General features: G+C 38.1%; 1 protein-coding gene across 1 annotated transcript; it reads right to left on the bottom strand.

Annotated features, from left to right (window-relative positions):
• Nucleotides 1–4,990: 4,990 nt before the first annotated feature.
• Nucleotides 4,991–9,986, bottom strand: LOC148716660 (uncharacterized). The gene is made up of 3 exons (XM_088745833.1): nucleotides 9,520–9,986; nucleotides 7,042–7,179; nucleotides 4,991–6,663 (listed from the first exon to the last, which is right to left on the bottom strand). Exons 1-3 carry the CDS (start codon nucleotides 9,830–9,832, stop codon nucleotides 6,218–6,220), a joined length of 897 nt encoding a protein of 298 aa, XP_088601959.1. The 5' UTR covers nucleotides 9,833–9,986; the 3' UTR covers nucleotides 4,991–6,217.

The following is a 9,986-nucleotide window of genomic DNA, read 5'->3' as shown; positions in this document are numbered from 1 at the left end:
CGTCACATACATAACTAATTAGGAAATCGCCCGGACGCACTTTTTTCAGCAATTTGTCTCGGTTCGCGCTCCAAAAATACAACGAAGAAAATGTTTTCATGGCTTAAAAACTTTTTATCTGATTAAATAGGAATCGAAGTAATAATTAATCGTTTTTTGCAGTGGATTGATTTTCGCTTCAGTAGCACTTTAAATACTAACACAGTGAACAATAAAAAGACATCATGATTGTCGTTTGACCCGAGTTTGCTTGCCAAACCAATGTTGTTTTTTCAAAAGTGTACGCGGGCTTCTTTTTTTCTTACGCGCTTTCTAATTAAAATGTGTGAGATCGTGACAAATACTTGTAAAAAGAATTGCATTATCTCTGTTTTCTCTACCATCTATTGGCTTAAAGTGCCACTACGACGAAAATTTTTGTCTCTGGTTTTGACATTTTTTAGCGCGAATCAAGTTAATATGGTTAGAATTGTACTATGCGATAGTTTTTAGGTCGATGGAAGCGAAATACGCCTTGATATAGCTGGCCGAAATTCACGAAAAACCCGTCCGCCATTACTCAGCTCGCAACCGAGAGCCAGCGACTGAACTGAAAAGCGGTTTTACACATGAGTTGGCCTGTGACGTCATATGCGCACTTTCGCATCATGCTTCGTGTGTTGTGAGAGATTCCACAGTGGAAATTCTAGGCGTTTTATAAGATGTATTCTTCCTCGAATTCTTCTTCCAAATGGCATACAAATTTAGCCACGTTTTTTAGGTCGAGCTGCGCATATGACGTCACTTCCGAAGGGCTTCAACTAGTGCCAACTCTTTTTGCCACACTCGGCCATTTTTGAATTGAGTAATGGCGGGCGACCAAAAACGAAAAACAAGATTGAAATAATCATACTTCCCGTGAGAATTTTGCGATTAAACTTGGCAGGGTAAGTGTTTCTTACTTCTAGTTTCCAGAAGTGAAAAGAAAAGGCAATGCGAAATTTTGATCATAGTGGCACTTTAAAGGTTTTTCCGTCTCTGGAGGATCTTCCCATGACTACGGCCGCGGCCCTACATTATTAGGGTTCATTCAGGAATTTTTATGTAAATTAAAAGTATTATTCACCAGCCTAGGTCAATCTGTATTGGGAATCTCAAAATAATTACTTATAGTAAACGAATATGCCATAACGGAGTTTAGTCGTGCAAATTTTGGATTTATCAATTACGTTGATAATTGGCCACTAAAAAGTTCCAAGCCCTTCGTCAGACCGAAGTCATGGAAATCCAAAGAATCAAAATAAATAAGAAAGGATCTTCGTAGACGATCTTATAAATACAATAGAGATATCTTTCCTTACCGCAAGTCAGCTCAATTTACGTCAGCTGAAATTTGTCTGAATTTTGAGGGGGTTTTATTAAATATCAATGATAGTCAAGTTATCAGTACTTTATCACACGAAGCATGCGATGCTTTTTCTTTAATTTTCCTCCAACTTCCTGCGTTTCTCTCGATTTTTTTCTCACGCAATATTTAATACATTCGATTAGGCTTTGGTAGATTGTGCTGGGAAAAAAAAAACATATTATGCTTTTAGCACTGCTCATATTTTTTAGAAATTATGCCAAAATTATGCTACTTTCTGAAAATTATGCTCTTTGTCACCGAAATTTTGCTACTTACATTTTACACTAATTTTAAGGAAAATAAAGATCATCAGTCAGTGGCTTAACTCTATCAATTTTGACTTTAATGAACATTCACATAGTCCACCTTCCAGTCTTACAGTCTTTAGCATCGCAAATACGCATGTGCGTACCTCGAAAAGCCAAATGATTAACAAATGATACGTTCTCTAGAGATTAAAGCGCTCGGTACGGCACTGGAAGTGCTTGAAGTGGTGGAAGTGGATGTACTCGAGGACGACGCCATCTTTGATCTGAGGCCTGAGGGGCCGAGCCGCCCTGCCATAAGCGTGGTGGCCTGAGTCTCAGTATTATGCACAGGGCGACCTCTGCCGCCTGCCGGACCATATTTGACCATGGGCCTTAGCACAGACCTCAATATTTTCCAAAAACAATACAAAAATAAAATACAAACTGAATTATTCTAGAGCTATGATGGTTTTTTTTCTTTGTTTTCAAGGCATAAAAGCTCGGATTATGCCAGCAGCGCTAAACTGAAATAAAAGCTGAAAATAATGCTCGTTTTGCTGAATTATGCTTAAATGCCAGCACAATCTACCAAAGCCAATATTAGATAGCCCCAAGAACTTTTTCTCAGGTTCATTTGTTTTCATTTCTTTTTATGTTTAATGAAGTCTGGCACTAACCTTTACACAAGTACAGGATATCTTAATCATTCTCGCGTGTTTTTTGCCTAAACGCGATGGTGAAACTCAAAAAGGTTGATAAACTTTACAAACAGCTTTTCATTTTTTTTTTTCTTACAAATTGCTGCACCTAAGCTCGGTTGGAAGTGTGTTTCGTCGCACTTTGTAATAAAAGCATCATAGCTGTAAAGTTAATGTTTAGCACAAATTGCTGAGCTTGTATGCTTACGGAACTGTCGTTTGAGGAATTTTTTGTTTTGCGCATTTATATCAATCCTTTATTAGAACAAAACACATAAGTTTTACTTTTTTAACGGTTCTTTACGATAAAAAACTACTTTTTAGTTTGACATCTACTTAACGCCGCAGTCATGATCGTAATTATGCAACTTTTAATCGCAGCTCAGTGCATCTTTCGTCCTAATGATATTTTATTTAGAATACCTTAGATAAGATAAAGGATAATGGAAGTATTAAATTATGTTGTGGTTTCGGCGAACTTCTTACACAGCCGGACGACATGTTATTCCCATTTTCGAAAATTCCATCCAACAATGCACATTAAGCGGTCGAAATAGTATACTAAATCTACCTTGATAATTATAATTTTTGACCCCGGAATTGAATACTTCAATATATGATTAATCATGGGATAAAACATTACCTAGAAGAGAAATGTTTTCATTCTCGTCTAAAAGTTAAAACTGGCGAAAGTTGACTCTTTTTTTTTTATCACGCAGTTTATGGTGTGGGAAAAAATCATTGAAAGTTTGGATGGCTATAAGTTCTTGGTTAACTCAAAATATATCCTTATGTTCATTTATGAACATGATATTCATTCATCATGAATATTACTTGAATTGCAGTCCTTTTTACTGCTAATTGGTCAATCTTTCTTCTGTAATATTTTGGTTTGGTGCTTTTTTTTTGTCGTTAAAATGTTTTTGAACAAACCTGAGGAACTTTCTCGCAGGATCTCGGTTTCATTACTTGTACACGAACACTAGACTTTCTCAAAGTCGTTCGCTTGGTTTTCTGTTCTGGTGGGGTAGGACTCGCTCGCCATCGCTCGCTCGGCTCGGCTCACGCTTCGCGCTGCGCACTCAAAGCGCGACTTGGGAGAAAGTCTACACGAACACTACCGTCCACACTGGGATTTTCAATTTTCTTAGAGGGTCTCTATGGGGGGTCACGTTAACGGTTGAAGGTTAGAAATCAGCCCTTTTGACGGTTGACGGTTAGATTTTAGGTCATTTGACGGTTGACGGATGATTTTTTGGAATGTCGTTTATAAAACGAACCAAACGCGCGAATTTGGCTGCTGTCACTTTTCATAATGACGCGTTTGTAAAGAACTGTTAATTTACAACACCTATTTTTAACGAATGACTAACGTTTATCGACACCGGAAGTGTTTCCATACCGGAAGCCAGTTCTATTGCTAACTTGTTTAACTCGCGGTTAGTAGTAAGTGACTGGAGACTTCAAATAATGGCTAATAATAGAAAACAAAGCATGTATATGGCCTTAATGAGGATTTGTCATGGAGAGGCTTACCTAAATAAGTAAAAAAAAATTAAAACTTTCCTCACGATCTAGATCCACTCCTGTTTTTCATAGATTTGGTGTTTTTGTTTTTAAAATTCGAACTTTTTGTTTGTTTGTTTTTTTTCTAGTAATCGAATTTTTTTCATTTTTAGTTTTTTACGTAGTCCTTTAATGTATACAAATACGCTTATCTATATATGGTTTATAGATGATTAATTTTTCTGTGCATATAGTAAATTTTTCAGAAATTTATTCGTCGAGTGTTTTTAACAGTTGCCACCCGCTCGGAAGATTGGGCAACCACTTCCAACATACATTATCGACTTCAAATAAATTATTCTTAACCCGAATCGAGCACTTACAAGACAGTTTTCTCTTCATCACAAATGGGTAATTAGACTACAAGTAGTTCCTCCTTTTTGGTGAAATCCTTTGCACGAATCGAAAAACTTCGTGAAAAAGAATTGATGTTAGCGCGCCACAGGAAGCTATACTTTTGTCTTACGCACCCATGAGGCGGCCGCTTGAAAAGTACGCCTGACTCATAGAGCTCCCCTGGCACACTAACTTAATGGATTTTCTCGACTCGCGCGACGGATTTCGCCGGAAAGGAGGGACTGCTCGTAGTCTAATGCATATCAAACAGTTTGCACATCATGTGTAGCACACTTTGCGTCATTTGCAAGTGCCTTTTTCAATTCCAGGCTGGTGCATTGTTATTTATTTAATTTTAAATAAATTTAACCGATTGTCATTTGATAGTTTTTGATGAATTTGTGTCGTACGATTCTGTCTGTGATTAACAACTCTTACACGCGCCTCGCGATTGTTCTGTTTACTCGTATTCTTGGTTTTCCGTGACGTTATCAAAACCAAAAACAAAAAGATGAATTAAAAACCTTATGAGATTTCTGTTGCGTTGAGTAATAGAACAGTTGAAGATCTATTTTATTACAAATTTTCAGCTTGATCGGGTTTTTCTTCTTGTGATAAAGCAAGGTTAAACTTTTAAGCTTTTGCGCGATATGATATCAAAATGCTGTCAGTTAGGTTAAAAAAGTCACTCATCTGTTGAGATTTCGCAATCTGAAGAGTTCTTGGATGAGAATGAGCATGAATCATACAGACTTTATGAGCCCTCGGAATACGACTCAGGCTTTTTAAAGCAAAACTCGATGACATATGTTTTTGTTAGCTTCCGGGCGCCATGCACGTTGGTATCCCTTTGAGGGACACCAATATCTCCCGCACGGAATATCACAAAGTCATGAATCCTTGCGAGACTGTTTGAGTATTCGTCTTATTTTATCTCTTACATTCTTGACTTTATTTACGCGGTATCTAATACCGCAGTACAAAATATATGAACCTCATATATTTCATTGTATCTCATTTATCACTTTCACGGGTTTATTACGAATCAACTTAACGGCCTGCTCCCAGTTGGCTTGTTAGCTCAATTGGTAGAGCGCTGCACTAGTATCGCAGAGGTCAGTGGTTCGAATCCCGTACAGGCCTGATTATTTTCAGGTCTGATTTTCGCTATTGCTTAAATAGCGCTATCTACTGCGAGGATCGTGCATCATATTGACTTTATTTGTTGAATGGTTTTGATGATGGTGTCGCAGTGAAAACCGGCAATAGTTACAAACCAAATCAAACTCCACCTAGCTCTATACTCTAAAAAAAAATGTGTACTTTTTTCTTTATCGGTAGTTTTTGAACAATGCATCATTGCAATAGGAAAATACAATTGGACAGAACCTGATTTTGTCAAGGATTTTTCTTGGCGTCGATTGAGGAAGTTTTTCGGAAGGATCACAGAGTTGGGGTGTCATGATGAAAAATAGACTTGATTCACGCAACTGATGAGGTTTGGGAGGTTGTTTGTTTTTAGTTTGTTTCTTTTGCCTTCCTTAATGTCTTTGTTTTACTTCACATTCCTTTTCTCTTTTTTTTAGATCGAGGTTGAGTTGGAAAGCTACAATAAATAATTACTTATCTACACGAGTTTATTGAAATTGCACCTTCTCATAAAAGTCAAATTGCACTGGACTATAAAAGCTAAGCAAGGGAGTGCATCATACTATCGCTATGGAAAACGAGTTGACCGAGAAATATCACTCCTACCTCCGTGATCTTGAGCGATATTTTTTAATAAAAACCATATTGATCCCTAAGGACCTTCTGTTTTCTCTTGAGAATGCAACGCAGAAATGACAGTCTTCAGACACTGAAGTAGGTTTGTCTTCCTAAAAATGCTACGTGGGTTCTTGTTTATGAGTGACGTTCGTTTGTAATCTTTTTTTTTTTCTACGTTTTAAAATCATCGAATGCAAAGTCTGCAGTCAGCAGATTCACCCATACCATGCATACACATCAATACAAGTCGTACCGCTGTTGTTTTCCTCGCTATTATCTATCCAATCCTGTCCGTACCATATCTGCATCTCTTGGTTGCTCGAAACAGACAACCGATTGACAAGGTTGCGAAAAACCAGCTCAGCTGAATCATGGTGAAATCCAGGAAGACTGTAAGAATCACTTTTCAAGTCTTTAGCAGGCGGAAAGACAGGTTTCTTATCGGCATCTGTAATGATTGTCATCAACCTACCTCCATAGCCTGGATGAGTGCAGCCCCAGTAGGATGCACCAGTCCTGGGGTTGCAGTGCACCGACCCTGATCTGTGAATAAGCTTCATTGTCTTCACTCGTCCACTCTTTGTCATATTAAAGGAGCCATACAGATTATCTTTGGCTCCAAAACAGACGGGTTCTTCACCATTTATCTTTTGCCAGCTCCCTAAGATAAAGTAATTGAAGGGGATCGGAGTTTTAAAAGTTCAACTGGATTTTATATTATTAACAGAGAATAACAGTCAATGTATGTTACGTTGCGAATGGTAACTAACAATCATTCAATTTCCAGTGATAAAAAAGGTAAACCATTGTCCTATTCGGCATCGCGATTTTACTATTTGTTTTAACCTGATTGCATTCGCTAATCAAGACAGTTTTGTAGAAGAAAGAAAGCAATTCATGTTGATGACTCCTCTCCTCGTCCAAGTTTATCTTTTTTTGTTCTCATTCACTTTTTTGCAGAAACACTGCCCCGAGAAGTCGGGATAAAAGGAGGTAGTGGAGTGCCCAATATTTCAAACAATCTTACGAAACCATTTACCTTTACAATAAGCCTCGATGACCTCGCAATTCGCTTTGGAGTGAATCCAGTATATCCCGTCAGCCGTCTCCTCGCCTTCACTCGCTTTAATCTCACCGCAGGTATCCGCTGGAAGTTCTTTGATGGTTCCGAGGGGAACTGCGTAAGTAAAAAACCATTTTCATACAGATAATTGAAAGTAGTTTACGCTATCATGCTATTCCATACCTCCTAACGCGATTTCAGCAAACTATAACCAATAAAAGAATTTGAATATATCAACAAAGTTGAAATGGTAAATTGGCCACCGTTACGGTTTTAAAGCTGACGTTTCGAGCGTTAGCGTTTCGTCGGAGCGAATAGAGGAATTGTGGGTTTTGTGTGCTTCTAAAAGCAGAAAATGGAGCTACGTGATTGGTGGGAACATGGCAATGAGAAAGACACGAATAAATTAGTGGAATGAAAAGCGTTCGTTGATACCTGTGGGATTTAGACAGCCGGTTTGAAAGATGAGCTTTTTTTCAAGATTTTTGCGGCTTTCCGTGCTACCTAAGTGTAAGGAAAGAACGCAGATTGCCATATGTTGCTTAGAATGATTGGGCAAATTAAAATGTCTAGCGACTGGTTTCGATGTGTCCTTGTCATTCCTCTCCACGTCGCAAAGGTGTTCTCGGAATCGGTCACCTAGTCTTTTGCCTGTTTCGCCGATGTAAATCTTTTTGCATCGCTCGAAACGTCAGCTTTTATAACCGTAACGGTGGCCAATTTACCATTTCAACTTTGTTAATATATTCAAATTACTTCGTTACCCCCACCGACGCAGCCCCAAACAGTTTCTTTAGAAACTATCAGCCTTTATTACGAATAAAAGGATAGCAAAAAAGCTTCCACCTTCCTTACCTGTGTAAAAGCAGGTAGAAATGAAAACTGTGCTAATTCAATTTGATCTAGGTTAAGAAATAAGAGGGAAGGCAGCAACAAGGACATAGAGACACAAGCCAACGTTTCGGTATTATATCGTGAGACCGTTGTCATTGCCGTTGCAATTCCGAAACGTCGCTTTTTCATCCGTCTTGTATTTAAAAACATTTACAAACTACGAACAGAGGCGTATGACCTAAAAGCGATCAGGTATGTCCGAGTGCTGAGGTTTGATGTTGTGCGGGACAAGCCTATCAGCATTTACTTTCCAAGATGGAGTTGTTTATCTTTCTAAAAAGATAGCTAAATGTGCAAGTGTTACTTGAAAACTCGACCGTAGTTTAGAGAACCGACCAAACTTATATTTTTAGAGGATGAAAACCGCAAATTTATTATGAGGGGAGCTTTGCACGCTTTTTAAATTCAATTTACGGCTAAGTTTATGGTTATTTCTCATAATATTCAAACAAAGCGTATTTTACTCTGCAAGCTGCGCGGGTCAGAGCAGAGCTAAATATCAAACTTGAGGCCAACTAATTAATGAATTTATACATTTTTGAGCTCTTCTAATTAACTAAGTTAACCCAGTTAGTCTAAATGGAGACGTAATCAACATGCAACGGGTAAACCATCCATTTTTTAGTGAACGTACAACGACGCAAACAACTCTCACTAAAGAGTAAATGCGGGATAAAATTTAAAGATTTCAACCTTCGTCTTTGAAGAAAATCTGGTATAACATATAGTTGATGGACTACAACTCAGTGCGAACTTTAGATTTTGCTCCAAGTGTTATTTCAGCGTAATCAGTCGTACCTCAAAACTTTCTCGATCACTCATCAACTAAATATTGCGAAGCGTTTCTTCATAAATTTTAACTCTATTTTCAGTCACTGTCAAATCCTCAGTCAAACAACAGTAAGAAAAAAGTCAGTTCTTGGAAAGATCAGTTAGCTCAGTCTAGTTAACAGGTTCGCCGCTCATATTTTTCACCTTCTTGTTGTCTTGAAAGCATACCTATTAAAATTTCAAACTATCCTTTGGTCTCAATGGAAACTTAGATGCTTATTTTCACGGGGAAAAAAGTTTACTTGTGGATGTCACTTCCATCAGGGATTTTTTACCATCAAAAGATCCCCTTGATCCATTCGCAGCTGCCGCACTATCACCGACCGCCTTTTTCTAGCGCTGAGTTGAACTAAATTTCTTTTTCAGAAAATATTATCCCATTCTCCCTTAAGAGAGAGTTAAGACTATTGCTAAATCCTTTATTCTTGTAGGCTTTTTAATGCCTCTTTGTAATCAGTTGTGGGTTTTTATGAACGAAAACAATACTTGAACCTCTTATTCCATATTTGGCCAAAAATTGCACCCTTGCTTCTGATTTGCCGGCTAATAACCTCAGCTTTTTTTCAGACAATATTGGGGAATTTAGACGTTTCCAGGTCATAAGCTTCTGCTACGAAACAATCACAGCTGAAATTTGACATTTCTGCAATCGTGCAGATTGAAACAAAAGAAAAAAGTGTGCCCAGAATCGCAAAAGTAAAAAGCAAGTTGATGGAACTTCAAGCGTACCTCTGTTTCCAGAGCGTTTCATGTAAAATCTCTTCTCATCTGGAATAAAATCTTCTGGTCTTGCTTCCTTTGTACGATTGTTCAGTTCGCAGATGTTTTGACCAACGACGACATTGTAACTCTGACATGTGACTTCTTCCTCACACCGGAAGTAACACTCCACAGGCAACCCAACCCGATACATTTTAAACATGTGACCTCTGAGGTACATTCCACCAATTGATTGTTCCTGCTGATGACACTGAACAGTAGCGCCAAGTATACCAATCCGGGAAATGAGAAACATGATAGTCAGCCACAACTTTGGATTCATTCTGAGGTGACTGGAGGTGGCTCTTGCTGCACACAGACTAACTACCTATCAACACAGTTAACAATGCTAAGATGAAGTTATATATGAGTTTTCAGTCAAACTAATGCCTCAATTTACTCTAATTGAACACATGACTGTATTGTGATGGAGATTT

This window comes from Stylophora pistillata, chromosome 14 (genome assembly GCF_964205215.1).
Source record: "Stylophora pistillata chromosome 14, jaStyPist1.2, whole genome shotgun sequence".
NCBI lineage: Eukaryota > Metazoa > Cnidaria > Anthozoa > Scleractinia > Pocilloporidae > Stylophora > Stylophora pistillata.
This window is presented reverse-complemented; position numbering and strand designations above follow the sequence as displayed.